This window comes from Amphiura filiformis, chromosome 1 (genome assembly GCF_039555335.1).
Source record: "Amphiura filiformis chromosome 1, Afil_fr2py, whole genome shotgun sequence".
Lineage (NCBI taxonomy): Eukaryota > Metazoa > Echinodermata > Ophiuroidea > Amphilepidida > Amphiuridae > Amphiura > Amphiura filiformis.
Window position 1 is genome coordinate 77,010,546 of NC_092628.1, and position 18,906 is coordinate 77,029,451.

An 18,906-nucleotide genomic window follows, 5' to 3' on the forward strand; every position below is an offset into this window, starting at 1 on the left:
TGACATAATACTTACATCCCTTGCCATAGTCCATGGCTGGTATGGATCTATCAATCAGGTACCTGTCTTCTTGTGTCTTACGGTAGTCTTCTGATTTATTCATCACCAACGCCTCAACAGGTTTTTGTAATAATTCTGAAGGAAAAAAGAACAAGGAATGAAATAGGATATAAACAGTGTTCAATATAAGGGCTACTTTGCAAGAGATAACCAGAATTACATATTCCAGAAAGCAGGTTGGTTTCAAGCACTAGATACTTGCACTGCTCAAACAGGAGTTAATGTGCGTGCTCCAAATCTAGGACAGGATTGCAATGGCTCCAATAGGCTTGTAACTTCTGCACAAAAGAAATCTGCTCTGAGGAATAGATCCTGGTTATGGTGGTCAGGGTCTTAGCTAGAAATTGAGGGTTACCCGTCATTTGAATAAAATTGTCTGTCCTAATTTGACCTTTAAAACATTTACCAGACGTCTATAGTAGCCAAATGGGGTTTCAAAGAGTTCAAATATGTGCTGATATGGCCTTGTTCTACAAATCTGGTCTACTAAAATGCCAATTAGCTTCTCAACACATACAATTTATAATAGCATCTGTCAAAGGCATTAATTTTGCCCGTCCCAGGAGCAAACTCCCCGTTTAAAATGACGGCCAGACAGGTGGCTAGCTAAGACACTGATGGTGGTTATACCTGCAAGAAGGAGAAAGACTTGTAGATCCTGACAAGCCACCTTCATTCAGACACAAGCCTGTACGGACAATTTCAAGTATTCCTACGTTCCAAGATTGGAATGAGCTACTACCTGACATAACATCAATTATTGAACCAGAGCAATTCAAGCAAGCACTACACACCCACTTCCAGACTAAGGATTTGGGAATCAAAGACTAAATAATCTTCGCATGCACACTCATCCCCCTGGACTCATTCCTGCTCGTCAGCTTCCCTAAGGAAGATTGAGCAGTATTCAAGAAGAAGAAGAAGCTGAATGGGGCTGGTACCACTCAGCTGCACCCCTCGGTAATGCTGTATGGGGTGTGTAAAGCAGCTGTATGGAGCATATGGATGCTCTTTGGTTATTAAGAATTAGGATATGGTATTGAAATCATGTGGGTTTAGCATGACTCACTATATGTTTTAGTGTTGACTTACTTGATATATAACCTTGTTGTTTCTTCCTTTCTATCATCTTCATCTGCCAATTTCTCAATGCATTATCCTCATCCATGTTAGCCTCTCTTGGTTTAGGATGAACCTCCTTGGTCTTCTTCTCAAACTTTATGCTTGGTGTCTTAGGACGAGTGTCTATCTCATTTAATTGAGAGGCCTGCAAAAAGACAAGGTTATAATTAAACAATGCAATATGACCAGTCTATTTAACCAAGGCAACTTCTGTTTCTTTTGCTTCCTTCCTTGTTTTCATGATCTTTGTTGTTTACTGATGAGTTGAGATGTATTAGAGAGTCACATCTTTCACACACCCTGTGCTACAACCAATAGCTGGCAAAGAAGAATGGCACTCTCTTACATTGATCAACGTGCGCACCTTGAACAGTTTATCCCCACCAAAAAAACAACAACTGGGTCATGCCAGGATCAAGAGCTGCTACACGGTTTTGGTTTGAGATTTTAGTGAATGAGATGTCAATGTTTCATAGCTTTTCATGACATGATTCAATCACTTTTATGCTTACACTATGTAAAAAGGTAAACAAGTGCCATTCTTCTCTGTAAAAAAAGTGTAGTCCGACTAGTCTCTCATTATCTTGATGGATACATGTTTTGTGTTAGCTTGAAATTACCCTGGACTGGGAACTTACTGCTAATTGTAATCCGTACGAAACTTGTGGACCTGATTCTGGTTGCGAATGTCTAGAGTGTGTGCTTCTTAGCTGCAAAGTCCCTGAGTTATTGTTTAATGGTTTATGGAATTATGTGAGGCCGTAGTGGTCAGCGACATCCTGTAAAAGTGTCCTGAGTTTTTTTAAAGTTTGGCATTAAAACAAGCTTTGAGGAAATATTTGTCTACAAGCAACATGCCTGTCTGCTTTACTCACCTCCATCTGTCCCTGATGAACGGCTTCCAACTTAAAATCTTCCACACTGCCAAGAATACTATGAGGTACAATATTGCCAATGGTGTCATATCTAGGCCCAGCACAACCTGAGTTCATAAAATAATACAGAAGTTATATGTCTATGACACACAGAAATAGGCACACAATTTTACAGACATCAATCAAACACTGATTAGTAGTATAACTGTTTTGACCTCCCTCTTTCTTTTCAAAAAGGACAATGGAAACTACTAGTACTAGCTGCCACATTAACCAACTCCTTACCAACATAACAGTACCATTTAGTCTGTCCATCTACTTTAAGTTCCCAACAGGAAGCAATAGACAATGTGCCAGAATTGGTCATTCAATTTGAGAAAGTGCAGAGTCATAGCATAAAACTGTCATTGGATTAGTTCACAGAAATCTTTCAATGTATATTTTGAATAGCAATCCTGATAAACTTATTTGTGTGTATGTGGGAGGTTGGTTTTTGTTTTATTGGTGCGTTTAGAGTATACTAGAGAATTCCATCTGCAAGAATATATGTCTCAATGGCAGATACCTGCCACAAAAACATTACAATAGATTTGTCTTACAATAATATGTTTATACAGCCGCCTGTATCAGTTAATAGTTCCTCAAACTCTTTTGTGGAGCATGTCTGCCTTTTGTCTCTTTCATCAAAAACACACACACTTATTTACAGGCACATATGCTTGTAGATGGAACTCTACAGTATTTTCCTATCAACCTCTTTTGGGTTATTTCCATTCTTTAGACAGCCCAACTGTTCTTAATAACCTAGTACTAATCATCTACACTCCTGGTCCAGACGCACCTGAATAGTCCTCTTGTTTGAGTGTAGCATCACGAGGAGCAGGTTGAGCTATCAATATCTGCTTCATCTTGGGTTTATCCAGCTCCGATTGTGGCTTCATTTTACGCACTATCACTCCTCGCTTTTTGGCCGAGTGTATTCTTCTGTCGCCTGCAGGTGGCTTTGGAGCTCGAACCTTGAATATAGAGAAATTCATGTTAAGCATCCCTTAATTTAATATGAGGAATACACCTGCAAGTATCACTGCAAACTTTTAAAGTCCTTTTTTAATACTCATTAATTACCAAAAACAGGGATTTTTTAATTGATTTATTTTTAACTTGTAAAAGACAGGATCGAGTCAAGTAGCAAAGAAGATTTGTCCATCCTTAACTTGACAACTCCAAATGAGAGGACCAGAGGAATAAGCCTTGTACATTTTGGTTCAATTTAATCTTTTTTCACTTCCACATTTCAGTTTCTGTGTTGTCTTTTTCAGTGCCTAAATGACACTGGAAAAGATAATAAACATAAAATCTATAAACATGAATATCTATAGGTTTTGAGGCATTAGGTCAGTATTAAATATTTAAAGTAATTGTCCAGTCAAAATTGTAATATGGAAAAGAAAATAAGGCAAGCTAAACAAAACAAAACTAAAAAAGTACCTAATCCCTACCGTTATATCCCACTGCCCCATATCTAACTACATTTTCTTACCTTAGACAATTCTTCCAAGTTGATAGCCAGAGCCTGTACATCTTCCCCATCAATCTTCAGCTTGCTGGGAGGGACAACTTCCTCCTCCATCTGAGACTGAGATTGGTTGGGTGTGACTGGTTTCTCAGGAGTTCCATCTCTTCTCTTGTTAGACTTGATCTTATCTGTGATAAACAGATAACAAGATCAAAACAATTAAAACATAATTTGAGAAATGCCTTGTAACATCATTTCAGAATTTGAAGTGAAATAATTGAAACACTGGTTGATGTATCTCCCGATGTGTCCATACATATGATGACTCAAAGTGATCTACTCATCAACATAACAAACAAATCACATGCAAAACTTTGCAATTGCATTACTACTAACATGAAGACATGAAGCGACCAATCGCATGAACAGCAGTTGCTCGTCCTCTTGTCATGGAAGCACTACTGGAAGATCTAGACATTGCTGAACTAGATGGCGACTTTCTGCTAGGAGATAACTGTCTTTTGGATGATGAAGATTTCAATCCACTTTTATCTTTCGAACTGTCAGTATCTTTTCCTTTCTGACCATCCTTTCCTTTGCTGCTTTCTTTGTTTTTCACCTTTCCTCCATCTTGTTTCTTATCAGTTACTTTGGTTACAGATGATCTCCTTCCATTCTCAGGTTTCACACTGCCCTGTACATTATTCCCCTCCATTGCAGCTCAATGCACTTGCTGTGAAATGTGTATCTGATGATGGGCATATAGATTACATTTGTACTCACATAAAACTAACTTTGCATTCAATGAGTTACTTTTATCAGTAACCAAGACAAACACAAGTGTTGTGTTTCTAAAACAATGACAAGTTAATGCATCATAATGTCAAAGGCTAGTAAGTGATAAAAGTGACCTTTGTTCCATCTCTGTTGTTTCTAAGCAACCTTCAAAAGTACATTTCAAATGATGTGATTATAAATTTAAACTTTGGTTGGCTTCTTGCTCGAATTTAACAAACAGATCGTTCCTTGACTGTGCTGACCATTCCATGTTATGAGCAATCATAAACCAATAACCAAAATATGAAACCCCACTGTAACAGCTAGAACAATATCAATCACATAAATGGTACTTGCAAAGCGTGGATTGCCGACACATTGATCAATGCAAACAATTCCGCTTGTTTATTGAATATCCAATTATGAAAAACAGTGAAATGTTCACACTGGCATCATTAGCCGGAACTTAGAAATGTTTTTCACAGAAAACACCACAACGAAAACCTGCGCCAGATCCACCTTTAACATACTACAGTGGTTACTGTATCAATGCTAAATAAAGCTTCTTCAAAATGATATAGGGTATCAGAAACACTACATTTGTACACAGGAAATGTAGCCTAGAAACAGTGAACCATTTATCACTAGGTGCAACAATAGTATGACATATCTGCATTATGGCTGGCAGATATAACCATGTATCACCGAGACAATACTGTCTCTCAGGGAACAAAGAAATGCAATCACTTAGCATCTATCTGTGAAGGCCACGTATCGCAAATGTGACTTTTGTTTGGCGTTATTTGATGAACTGTTCCTTAAAACTAACATGAGTTGCAGTATTTCAATTAAAAAGTCAAATATGACATGGATACATCGGTAAATATGAAGTCATTACACTATTTACATGGGCTATATGTATTATGTATGCCGAATGATGTAACTTGTATGTATTTGGGAAACAATAAAGATGTAAATGAAAGCCGCTGTATTTAGCACTTGAACAGAAGTTACTAATGTCCCAGAGAATTACTAAAAGGAAAACATTTATTTCTGTAAACAAACATTAACCTATCCATTGTGTGAAAATGGGAAATATTACATAAAATTTAATGCTCAATTTTATATCACGCCAACAGGTGAAACTAATTTCACCAATTGCTAACTGCTTTGTAGAATGATAAGTGAAAAATACAGTGCAATAGACCTTTTCATATATCAAGATACAGGGTGTCCCAGAATGATTTGTACCGTGTTTGCAAAAATAACTAAAAATAGAAGACGGGCAGTGTATCCATTTTTGATACCAGCATTATTATGTTGGACATGTCTCCTACTTATTCTGTTAATTTCAGCACGCTACCTTTATTTGTTTTGGCGTGGCATGCAATAATGTAAAATCGATGAAAAACGACTCGCATACCTTTGAAAAATGGCACAATACGATTAAATGAAGAACGTGGGATGTTTGGCACAGCATTTCGACGACAACTACTGTTGGGGTTGCGCCTTAAAGCTTGCCGGACAGCTGCAAGGTTCGCTCTAGTTCTTACAGTCTTACGAGCACCTGAAGCTCCACTCTGCCGATTCCTGACAGTTCCATGCTCGTCAAACTTCTTTACGTTATACACTATCGCCTAATGAATCTTCTTTGCGTCTCAACATAGCTGCCGGTTTGCAGTAAGTTTTTGAAAGAAATCCACGCTGCTGTACAGTAAATTGAGGAGCCGTCTTTTCTGTACCACAACCAGTTCGATCTCTGCAAGCATTTCAAATGACATGGACCTCACACCACAATAACTATATTTAAAACTACCTCCAAAGAGAGGATGGGATTAGGCCACAAATCCTTAATTCCATATAATGATTGCTTCGTAACGTCATAAATAATAGATAGATATCGGCTATTTAGTGGAAATATGAACAGGGCACAACTAAAATACCTGCATAACTTTTTCCAAATAACTTTGTGCTGAACGGTTAGTAATGTTACAGATATTCAAAATAGGTTGCGTTGTCAAAACTTAGAATTCACCATTTTTACGCAAATCTTCTATAACTTCTACTAGAAACGTCCAATTTTTAAAATCTAAAAATCTGAGAAAGCTAAATATATGTAGAACTTAAAATGCAAAACAATATGACCATTTAACATGCCCTTCATACCTAAAAATTTCCACCTTTCTCGGTACAGATCATTCTGGGACACCCTGTAGGAAAAGTTCGGAAAACCGCGCTATTTATTCAGTAAGCATTGGGGCAAATTGTACCCAAACTGGCAGACAAGAAATGTCATGAATTATGACACCCTTTTGCGCAAAAATACAGCTTATTAAGCCAATGTGAACATGGGGTCATCGCGAGAAATATTTTCCTATCATATTGAGCTAACACCTCAGCTACTAGGTTTTTCACAAATGGACAATATCCATCATTTTTCGTCAGTTAAATTTTTTTTTACAGAAAGTTTTGTTTATGTGCATCACCTCTTCCACAGTCAGTCTCTTACACAACACTACCACCACACGCTTGATTGCACATTGAGTATCCTTGGCAAAAGTACCTCTCTCATCCACAATTGACAGTTGAAAGCTCATTGCAGTTTATGATGCCTGTTATACATTGGAACTTCGCACTGTTCATGATGCTGATGAGGTACTTTTATGCACGCACGATAGGGGAAATTATTTCATGCTTCAGGTTTTATCGGAATTACTCAGTATGAAAAGGTCTATACTAGTATTTTGGTCAGTGTGACTTGCCATAATTTAATAACCTCTCAATGGTATTTTAGCATATATCCCAAAGTAGTATCCTTTGCACAAAGTTGAAATAGGTGCGTTCAAATTCAGATGGTCATAGAATTTGAGAGATGAGGATTGGCGTACTTGAGATTGCAAATCCTGACTGTGTGTCAACTCGACTCCATTGAAGACTAGAATCCTACAGTTTTGCAATGCATGATGATGTACAGCTTTGGAATTACAACCACAAGTTTACTGCGACCTACCTAGTGGTGTGCCAAATTGAACCATATTACGGTAAATATATTTTTAATTATATTAAAATATAAATTATAATTAAATTTTGATTATATTAAATTGGTTATATTAGTCCCAAACAAAAATGTTTGGTAGACTCATAACCGGTGCGATCTTACCTTTCCGATGTTGATTAAGATACTTCTTGCATCGATCCCGAGATGCGGAAATAACCAATAGTCATTTTGTCCCACATAAATGAATAAATAACAAAAAACCCCGATCCCCGGTGGACTCACCCAAAAGGTGACGCCACACCATATGATCGCCCCTTATCCGACTTGGGATCCCCTACTCGGACCAAACTTGTAGGGGTGGCCGGGTCGGGATAATCAACATCGGAAAGGTAAGATCGCGACGTTATGAGTCTACCAAACATTTTTGTTTGGGACTAGACTCAGTACACGGTCGATCTTACCGCTTCCGATGTTGATTAAGATACTTCTTGCATCAACATCTGAAAGATCGATCTAGCAAGTAACCGACGGATGGAGGTACAAGATTGGTCAGCATCTGATCAGGGATCGGGAGCGGTAACGATGGTTTTCGCGAGGTCAGAAATATTTTCCCCAACGGTCGGGAAACAAAAAGACCACGCGATCACAGACATAAACCTCCTTACTTAATAAGTTTGGTGGTTAAGAATAGCGACACTGGTTCTTACCATGCTGAGTATTCTGTATAGTCTGAAAACCTGGTACCCGTACACCACCGTATTATGATCGCCGAACAATGTCCCGGTAAACCTCCCGCCCGCCTCTGATTACTAACGTAAACGGAAGTATCGTAGAGAAGGGCGAAGGTGGCTTCCGGGACACCGCCTGCTAGATCTCCTCAAGGGACAACCGAAAGGTATACCCAAGATGATGAGATAGCTCGCGTGTCGAGTGGGTCGTGGACGCGAAACCTTCGCGATCCCCGGACCCCACCAACACCTGGACCAGCCATTGCGACAGCGGCTGGACCGAAAGGCTCTGTAAGGGTGATGAATGCGGTCGTGAGTCCCTCGCAAGGCTTGTGTTCGGAAGAAATAGTGCTGCAGCGCCTTATCGGACACCCCAGCCTATCTTTGGCTTCAGCCGAACCTTGCCCAACCCTGGGGATTGGAGAGGGACGAATGTCGGTATGCACCGCGCCCGCTCAGTAGTCACGAGAACAGAGCGCCCGAAACAGTGTCGCTCCAGTGTTTGTGAACACGGCAGCTAACCTCGAGACCGTGTGCAACTCAGCACCGCCGTCCCGAAGCCAACGCCAAACCGGAAAGCCATCTTGAGAGTTACGATTTAAGCGCCGCTTTTGGACGGAAGGTCAAAAGGGTGACCCTTAAAGTAATCTAAGACTGTGTTGGGATCCCTTAGGAGGATCACTTTCCTTTTGGTAGACACTGCTGAACATACCGTCGAGGCGTGAGACTAATAAGGTAACCATCGGCTATGATAGTCGAATTCGCCTCGAAACCTCGGTGAATGGAGAGGACAGCTGACTTATAGCTGGCCCCAGTGGCCCGCTGAAGTCTTGCTTGGAACTTTTCTGTCAGAAACTCCGGAACTAGCAGCACAGAGGTTCTAGCGGAGAGCTATTTGTCTCATTGCACCAAGCGTAGTATGGAGCCAGACTCTGGCTATACGTGCGGAGGGTAGACTTCCGCCTAGCCCCGGCGATGAGAAAAACAGCTTCTGATGAAAAGTATCCCTCCGCTGCGTGTTCCCTGGTAAGGGCCATGCAGCTAACTGCAGGTGCTCTAGTGATAGACTGGTACCTCCGCTCCGGGCATCCGGAGTAGATCTGGTACTGGGAGTGCCAGCGGCCTTGCCGCTAGCAGAATGACAATGCAGTCTTCCCACCCGAACTTGGCCACCACCCTCATGAGTAGTGAGATCGGAGGGACTGCATAAGCCGTCAGCCCTTCCCCAGTCTATGGACAGAGCGCGCACGGTGAATGCTTGGCGGTCCGCCACCCTTGAGCAGTACACCGGCAGTGGATGATTGCGATGAGATGCGAACAGATCTTTCGAGGGTGGTACATCCCTTGAAGATCGCCTGAGCGACCTCCGCGGAGCAAGGGACCATTCTGCTGGTCCCGACACCCTTCCTCGTGACAGATTGTGCGCGCGAGGATGCTGGTGACGCCTGCGATGTGTATCGCTCTCATCGTAATCTGCCTGAACTTGCACCACCCTATCAGGTGTCGTGCATGCAGGCTCAATCGTGGTGGCCCGGAGTCCCTTGTCTGTTGGGGTAGGCTACCACGGTTGTGTTATCCGTCAGGACAACGGTATGTGATTCCACGATCACCTCCTCGTAAGCGAGGGAGGTTGATGTGAAACTCTGTCTCTATGGCCCCCATAGGCCCGAGACGTTGTCTCCGTGGATGTGGACCCCCAGCCCCGCTTTTGACGCTATGGTCGCTACTACGTGACATACCGGGGTGCAGGAAACCTGACACCCTGGGTCAAATTGGGCTGATGGGTCCACCACCAGAGTTCCTCTCGCGCGATCTCCGACAACGGAACCGCGAGGGATAGTGGGTGACGACTGGGCCTGCAAGCAGGCTAGAAGGTGTAGTTGGGTAAGCCTAACGTCGAAACGGCAGTACAGTACGAGGTCTACCATACTGGCCATTAGGCCTACCACCTTCATCCATGCCACAGCGGGTTTTGCCCGAGACTCGGCCACGAGTCAGGCACACCGCACCATGTTCGTCACCCGCTCGGGTGAGAGCACCGCGAACCCCTCCGTGAGGGTGATCTGGGCCCCTACAAATAGTGGTGTTCATGCGTCGGGACCACGCTGGACTTTTTGAGCTGATCAAAAATCCAGGGTCCCGCACCCTACGGACTATCAACCCCATGAGACCCGTAGTCTTCAGTGGAGTGCGTCCGTATAGGAGCCAAACGTCCAGATAGCAACTGATGTTGACACCACTGTGCTTCAGGGACGATGCCACCGCTCTGACCAAGAGTGTTAAACACCCTGGGAGAGATGGACAGGCGGATGGCCGGTATCAAAACTGGTAATTTTGATCCTGTACCTAGAAGCGCAGATGCCTCCGATCTTGAGAGGCGATTGGCATATGCAGAGAGGCGTCCGAGAGATCTAGCGATGTTGTTCCCATGCCCCTGATGGGGCAGGCTAGCACCGAGGCGAGAGTCCCCATTCTGAACCTCTTGGGCCTGAAGAACGTGTTCAACAGCCTGCGGTTCCGGATGGGGCTCCCGTCGCCGGTCTTCCTTGGAGCCAATGGCTCCAAGATCACCCAGAACGGGGGTAGACCGGGACAATCGCCCGCTTGCGTGAGAAGCTGTGTGATCCCTGTCAGTAGTGCCCGACGCTGGGGGCCGCCTGACGGCACTACTGTGGACCTCTGAAATGTGCAGATTTAATGTGGGGAGACTGGGTTGCCAGTCTGTAACCCCCACTCACCACTGACCATACCCAGGCGCTCAAAGAGATGGTTTCCCACCTCTGGGTGAAAGCCATAAGCGGTCGTCCACTGGGAGATCCCCCTGTGGAAAAACCGCTGAGCCCCCCAGGAATGCTCTGCCTAGCTTCCCTTGGAAGAGCGCTTGCTCTTCTTCGGGGCTTGCCAGCTGTTCCTGTGCTACCCTTGCGCCTCCCAGAAATGGGTGCTGCAGAGGTAGTGGGCTCGGGTACTGTTGGTGGTGCACGGCCTGCTGAAGTCGGAGCTCCTACCCATGGTAAGGGCAGTTTCCGACCTCTTCAGAGTGCTCCCGTTGGTAGCTTCTTTGCACGGTCCTCCACCGTGGCGCAGAAGCATCCAAAGAGAAAAGGACCCTGCCTTTCCATCGCTGAGCGATTGGAGTGGCAGGCCCCTCCCCGGGCGCTGAGTGGACACCCTATGGGCTAGGCCCATGGAGCTCTCGTTGAGGCTAGCTGTTAGCACCGCTAATAGGCTCACCTCATGCGGAAGAGCTCAGATGTTGTCTGAGCGTGATACGCCTGACGACATCTGGGTCCCTCTCGGATCCCCCAGGTAGGTCCCGTGGTCCTCCCGCGCTACACGCAGAGGAAGCGTGCAAAGCACGCCGCGCCATAGCTCTACTGAGCTCGACAGCCCCACGATATCTACCCGTGAGGTTTGCCGGGAATGAGAGTGCAGGCGTCCCCTGTGAGGAAGCAGCAGCTGAGCATCCTACTGAAAGGATCCCCTGGTCCTCCTCCATGGACTCCCCTTAGGGGGTGTCCGGAGGAAGATCAGTGCTGTTGCTCCTCATGCAGGGCAGCGGGGAAGGAGACTGTAGTGATGTCACTACCGGACTCAGCTTCCGACTCCTTTCCCTCGCCCACAGTATCCGTGATCATGCTCCGATGATGACGGTAACTGAGGACGGGCATCTGAAAGCGGGTAAGAAGGCATAACCACTGTGTGGCTCCCGACTACCTGCCAGCAGAAGAGGGAGTACTCCCGCAAGACCCTGAGGTATCCGCCATGGCACCACTGGGTCCGCATACTCTCGCAGCTGTCGTCCTAGCGCTAGCAGCACGGGGCCTACCCTGATCAAGATCTGGGTTAGCCCCATGCCGCTGGCCTGGTCAACAGCTGATGTTGGTACTGCGTGGCCATCGCTAGGCGACACTTGCCAGGGTGCTAGGCCGTGGAAGAAACACCCTGCGGCGGGTACCACGGGCATACCCGCCGCAGCTGACCCTGAAAGGATCCGCCACCAGGGTAACCCCATGGTACTGCAGTACCAGCACCGCCCCCCTTGTTGCCACAGAGACTGTGGCGACTAAGGCGGTGCTGCGTACCGGTGCGGTATCAGCGTGGGTACCCGTGAGGGTTCCCAACTGTGGACCGCTGTACCCTCGCCACACTGCGCTTCCCTGTTTGGGGGATCAAGCTGTGTGCTGGCGTGGTACCGGCGCTGGTACTAGCGTAGGTGCCCGTGAGGGCTCCCGGCTGTGTACCACTGTACCCATGCCGCACTGCGTGCCCCGCAAGGGGATCAAGCCGTGTGTATGGGTACCCCGCTATACCGGCTGTCCCTTGGCTAGAGGGAGCTTGCCTAGTACCACGGGTAGCTGAGCGCAGATACCCCGATCAATCACCTCGCCACCTGAATAGGCAGCGTCAATCAATGGAGCTATGCCCTGTTGATTTGACAGTGATCGATCAAGAGAGGGTAATTGACCCATTGACGGTAATGGATCACCCACGCTCCGCTGGCTCTCGAGGACATAAGTGGGTTGTTGATCAGCTAGGCTGTTCAAGCTACTTACTGTACCCTCTAGAGCTTCGCCCAAGGTCGCTGTGTGTGGCGGACCACTCACGGCAGCTATGGGCGGGTGCATAGCGGCTACCACTGAAGTCAAGCCGTGGCTCGCCTTTGTAGCTGCCACCGAATGCACCTGGGTCGCTGTCCCGTGAGAGACTGCGAGCCCAACCCCTGAATAATCGCCAGCCAGTCCCTGTGGACAGCCAGCAGCTATTCTAGGGCCCAGGGTATCACTCGGCGGTCCCGCCATGGAACGCTGCCGTGTGACAACCCCAGTTGGTTCTGCTAAGACTACACCCACAGCGTTAGCAGCGGTATCGTCTCTGTTGAACCCATGCATGCTAGGGTTCAACCCAGGCAAGCCCGGGGTGCCCTTGCATGCTGCCCGTCGCGGGCGACTACGGTGGCTCTTTGAGCCCGTAGACATGCCTGCAACAGACGGGTGTCCTCCTGCTAAAAACCCGTGAGGATTTTCGCTGAGGGCTGGTATCCTCCTGCTACAAAACCCGCTAGGGTTTTCGCTGGTGGTTACCGCTCTGCTGCCTGCTACTTTGCTCCGGCGATAGTCAGTGCTTTCGCTGGCTGCTGAGCCTTTGGACGCGCTTAGCAGTCCCGAAGGAACCGCTTGCTTGTCCGGGGACCGGAGCCCCTTAAGCAGACCTGCCATGACCCATAGGGGCTGTCACAGCAGAATCTACCGTGTCGACTGGTATCCTCCTGCTGCAAAACCCGCTAGGGTTTTCGCTGGTGGTTACCGCTCTGCTGCCTGCTACTTTGCTCCGACGTATAGTCAGTGCTTTCGCTGGCTGCTGAGCCTTTGGACGCCTTAGCAGTCCCGAAAGGAACCGCCTGCTTGTCCGGGGACCGGAGCCCCTTAAGCAGACCTGCCATGACCCATAGGGGCTGTCACAGCAGAATCCACCGTGTCGACCTTACCAGTGCCCTTGGTAGATTTCTTCTTCGTCTTATGGCGATGGACGGAGCCTATCCCAATCGTCAAGCTGGAACTCGGAGAGTCCTAAGCAAAAGAAAGACATCTAGAAGATCGTGAGCACTCCTGTGGGTGAAACAGAGCGGTGTGGGTCCCGCTCCGTCACCAGGGAAGGGCAAGCCCGACAGGGCCGAGGCGAAGCGAGGAGAAAGGGAGGGGGCACTACCCCCCAACACGCCGACTCAAGCCCAGTAAGCAAACCTGAGCACGGAGGCTGGTCGCTAACGTTAGTGGTAAAGTAAGGACTGGCTAACTTTATTACTAAAATGTCAGGCGGGTCCCTACCAATCCCCACCGTATGAATATCTGATTAACTCGTCTTTATTGGACGGTAATGAAGACATAACGATAGAGTAATCACCCTAACATAGCAACAATAACCTACCGTACATGAAATACAATGTGTATGTACAAACATCTATTGTAACTTACAGGCTGCAATGGTTGTTTTACGTGGGAAACAAAATGAATGGCGCCAACGAATGCCATTTTGAATTGCTCGTGTGTCCCGTGATACAAACGGAGGCACGATATGTAGCTAAGTTTTGGATCGCTTTTTGTCACTTTTTCGCCAGAAAATGCCGTCAAAACTATCCTCAGCCGAACAATACCGGTTTGGTTTTACCTAAGGTGTGAAACTACAACCAGATATCTCGCCTTTGGTCGAGAAATTGATACACAGTGCTATGAACAATCGATAGGCACGCCTGTGTCAGTCGGAGACCAAGGAGGATAAGGACGATCATATGGTGTGACGTCACCTTTTGGGTGAGTCCACCGGGGATCGGGTTTTTTTGTTATTTATTCGTTTATGTGGGACAAAATGACTGTTGGTTTTTCCGCATCTCGGGATCGATGCAAGAAGTATCTTAATCAACATCGGAAACGGTAAGATCGACCGTGTACTGAGTCTAATTATATTGGTTTAATTATACTTAATTATAATTATTTTAATCATATCTAAAAATTGGTTTATAAAAACCAAAGTTATAGGTTCAGCTAGCTCAGCTCGCGAGAATCACAAAATGGCTTGTTAACACAGCAATAGCACCCTAGGACCATTTGAGGATCATTCAGGGAAATCTCAAAATCATTTTAAAATGTCAAAATTTCTTGTGGACAAAATTTGGGGAAAACGTTCGGGAATGGAAACCATTCGCACAGCAGATTTCCCAAAGTTTTGCTCTATATGTCCATTTTCTTACCTCTTATGTGCACTTTCATACATTTCTTACTGTTTTGTGCTCCTTATTTGTTTTTATTATTGCTAATACCGACTTTAGTCTGATTGGATCAGAATTGTCGCTATTCCATCAAAACCTTGTATGCAAACATGGTTTCGATAGAACAATGATGATATCTTGGTGTATCTTAGATCAATGCATAAGTACTTCATCTAAGACTGTATCCACAAACCAATGGTTGTGAAAGCAAAATGTTCATAAATATGTGCCCTACATGCAGCCAACTGATGTTGTTAAGAAACAACAGGAAGTCAAGTATTCACTCAAGTCATCCTGACAATAACTCCACCATCACAGTTTTTGTTTCTTGAGAAACTAAATTAATAATAGATATTAATACTAAGAAAACTTACCCATGATATATATATTTCATGCTGGTCTTCAAACATAAAATGTACCAAAAAAAGCTGCTTCAGACACCCGCAATACATGTGTCAACAGCTAAAATACAACTAAACAGTTTATCAATTGCAACAAAATAATACAAAAACATATCACATGATCGAAACATGAAATCCACTATTTGTGACTAAACACTTTTTAATGCTCTTAACAGTGCATTGAGTGTTTGCACAGATAAAATGTGAGTGTTTACTAATATAAGAAAACATCAATAACTCTATGGGAATACTCACAAGTCAAATATCTAGGGGGTTAGTATACTAGCCTGCAACTTCCACTAAGTTTTAGGACAAAGATTCTTTTTTTTGTATAACAAATAATGTAACTTTCAACAAGGACATTCTTTCACAAATATCACTGTAATATTGAGTTGTCTAACAACTTGAGTAAATCACTTCAGTATACTCCTCGCTTTCCCAAGATGAAGGGTCTTGAGAGTGTTTCTGCGTGTTTCTACTGAGGGCCAAATTCCGTGCCATGCCGTGCCGTGCCGGGTCATACCGGTAACAAGCCCAGTAAAACGATCGGGTAATCGGTTGCCGTGTCATGCGGGTCATGTGCTCGCTTTTCGTGATCCACCTCTTGAGGTGGATCATGCCGGTCAAAGCGTGTAATCCGCGCAGTAGAAACGAGCCGTGTGATCGGTTGCGGGTCGAGGTCATGCGTGTTGCAAAAATAACGCGATTTATATTCTATACTTGTATAGTCTAGCCTAGGCCTATAATGTAGTAGGTTCCTTCTTTCTGATATTATATACACTGGCATGATGTGTGACTCGCATGAACTTGATGAAGTAAAATGGATATGACTTTACTTAGTCTAGGCCTACTTCTTTATAGTTGGTTATATTTTGGCTGTAAATCAATTATCATAATAGCCAATTACTAGATCCACTGGTAAATTAATGCAATTTGTATTTTACTTAAAACACTAAATTGTGACTTGTAGGTCATATGCCATGAGCTGCCATGCGTGAGACATTTAAATTTAGGATACAACCGTCAAATCTGTTTTCCGTATTCGGTTTACAGGAAAAAAATGCTGTGCATCGGGCTAGACACGGCTTTCTGGTCTCAGTAGAAACAAGCTGGGTAACGGTGGCCGGATTATGATCGGTATTTTGTGCCCGGAAAATAGCGGGTCAAAAAGCCGTACGCTCAGTATAAACACGCTGTTTGTGTCGGGGGGTGTGTGGGGGGGGGGGCTGTCAAAATGGAGGCAGTTCTTTCTGACAAAGGTGACAATAGTTATTTTGATACCAGACACTAAGTGAGTTCTCTGTTTGACATAATGTGTCTAACAAATTACGCATCATGTTGTGTGCTGCTACCTGCATGTAAAGGTGGTATGGGTATGTGCGGCGGTCAAGGGTCCCTTTTTCAGACTCTCCAGCAGTTCCTTAAGACCCACATTTGGATCATGCTCCCGTTCTTTGAGCCTCAGATTCTGACAATTGTAGCTCAGGCTCTTTAGATCAAATTTGAAAAATTTTGAATTTTTTTAGCTCCAAAGCTAATAATTTGGCCTAATTTTAGTTTGCAAGACCAATCAAAAATGTTGAAATTTCAGTTCATTAAGCCCCTATTTTGCCCAAAATTAGTTCTTAGCTCCCAAAGTTTGTGACTGTGCACCGCACGGCGCACACCCCTACCAAAATTTCACTTGAGTGCCCCCCCCCCCCGGCCCCCACACGGAACCTGTACATACAAGACAATCACACTTTAGAAAACATGACTGCTTCACTAGAATTCAAAAGGTTATACAAAATAATAATAGTAGTACTCAGTTCCACACTTCTAATGCATCTGCAATTCTGCCGCTTTCTGCATAGATCATCAAAAATACATTCTTTTGGCATGTATGAATCTTCATGCAATGCATATATATAAGGGTAACCCAAATGCAAAACTACAATGTAGTATGAAATTACAGAATATGCTTAGCCTGAAACTTACATCCCTAATAATACATAATAACAGCCTCATAGAAAAAGCCAACATCAATGTATTGCTAACCATAATCATTCAAGAAAAGTACTTAAACATAAAAAACAAATCAATGTTCAATGAATTGATATTGATACCCGGGATTGATACCTGCCTTGCTAGGCCTACTCATTTATAAACTCAAGCTCACCGGTAGCATGTTTGGATGTGGACCTTTTACGCAGTGACTTCCTAGATGATTCCTCATGATCTCCCAAAGAGGAACGTCTTGATACTGTTGAACCAGTTGAACTTCTACGCCCATTTGAACTTCTACGTCCAGTTGAACTTCTACGAGCAGCTGACGACATTTGGACAATTATTAAGCCCCACTACTGCCGCTCAAGATTGATACAAATGATATACAAATTCCACTGATGATGTGAATTTCTGTGCAGCTCAACCAAGTTCTGAATGTATGTACCAGCAATTCACAAATCATACATCAAATGACACCATTCCTCATAAAATGTCCTGCTATCAATTGCCCTTCAATCACATAGTCATGCTGTTCTATTCCTTCGCAGTTAACAAATCTAATTTATAATGTCCTATCACGTACATTTTCATTTCACAGCAATCACATAAATGACATCATTCAAGTACCATATCCAATCTCAAGTGTTTGTTGTGTAGCTATATATCACTGTGATACACCCTTACCATATGTTTGAAGGGTGTCTGCATCATATCAGTTACATCAAAAGACAATACACTATTTACACCCCAACACCTGTATGTTTTGATACAAGACCAATAGGTAATCACACATACATGTATTATATTGAAACTATTTGTTCAGTGTCCAGTTGCAAAGTTTCCATTAACTTTAAGACAAAATCCATGCCGATGTGGTTACCCAAACATGCGAAGTATATATTTTAAAGAAATATTTTTGTATAAGATGATGTCATAAGAAGATGTGGGAAGATATGAGTTTGACTTGAGGATTATGACATAACAATGAGGTTGTTATAAGATAATACAAACTGGTCAGATGAACAATCCAAATACTGATGAAATAATATTATCCACAGTTCTTCTGTTTACCCAGGATAAATTGTTTTCTCTTCCAAATTGATTCTTTGATGTGTACACCACTTCCTATGAGTTTACTCCCATTCACAAATGTTCAAAACTTGAAATTTAAAAAAAAGTTTCTTGATGGACAGAATAACAAAATTAATGTACATTCTCTTCACAATTCCAGCTTTGCATGTTTCCAAGAAAGAATGCTCTTCTTGATTCATAATCCCACTGGATACTCCTTTTCTTTATTCATTGTTGTCTTTCTCAGAATGGTCATTTGTTGAAGGCTTTAAAAAGACTATGAAACAGAATCAAATTGCTGTCCGGCAGTATGCGCGCAAATTATGGCAATTTCCGTTGTTCTTTGTCCTGCAGTGTACATACGCATCGTAGTTTGCTCAGGGCACATGCATTTTAAATCGCCCACAACATTTCATATAGTACAAGAAAGCCATTGAACAGTGTAGCGGTTCATTCAAGCATATCGATAGACCAATCCCTCGCCTTTGTTGATAAACAATGATGTCAAGTGGTCAAACCTTATCCAAATTTAATGAAACAAAAAGCAAACTTTAACAGGAATATACAAATTTCATGATCCCACAGGTTACATTTTCCTCTGTCAGA

At 44.1% G+C, this 18,906-nt stretch overlaps 1 protein-coding gene across 6 annotated transcripts in view; it reads right to left on the reverse strand.

Moving 5' to 3' along the window:
- LOC140153598 (MYCBP-associated protein-like) overlaps positions 1-18,906 on the reverse strand; it is a 67,805-nt gene that overhangs the window by 35,218 nt on the left and 13,681 nt on the right. For 2 of the 6 annotated variants that reach the window (XM_072176393.1, XM_072176385.1), the window contains exons 1-6: positions 3,970-4,320; positions 3,598-3,761; positions 2,899-3,073; positions 2,058-2,164; positions 1,153-1,327; positions 16-135 (exon numbers count right to left, since the gene is read on the reverse strand). In XM_072176393.1, coding sequence (XP_072032494.1) covers positions 16-135; positions 1,153-1,327; positions 2,058-2,164; positions 2,899-3,073; positions 3,598-3,761; positions 3,970-4,288 — 1,060 coding nt within the window. In that variant the 5' untranslated portion in view covers positions 4,289-4,320. Of the gene's footprint in view, positions 1-15; positions 136-1,152; positions 1,328-2,057; positions 2,165-2,898; positions 3,074-3,597; positions 3,762-3,969; positions 4,323-18,906 lie in introns of those variants that run through there. The other 4 variants (XM_072176417.1, XM_072176410.1, XM_072176402.1 and 1 more) reach the window with 3 other exon arrangements.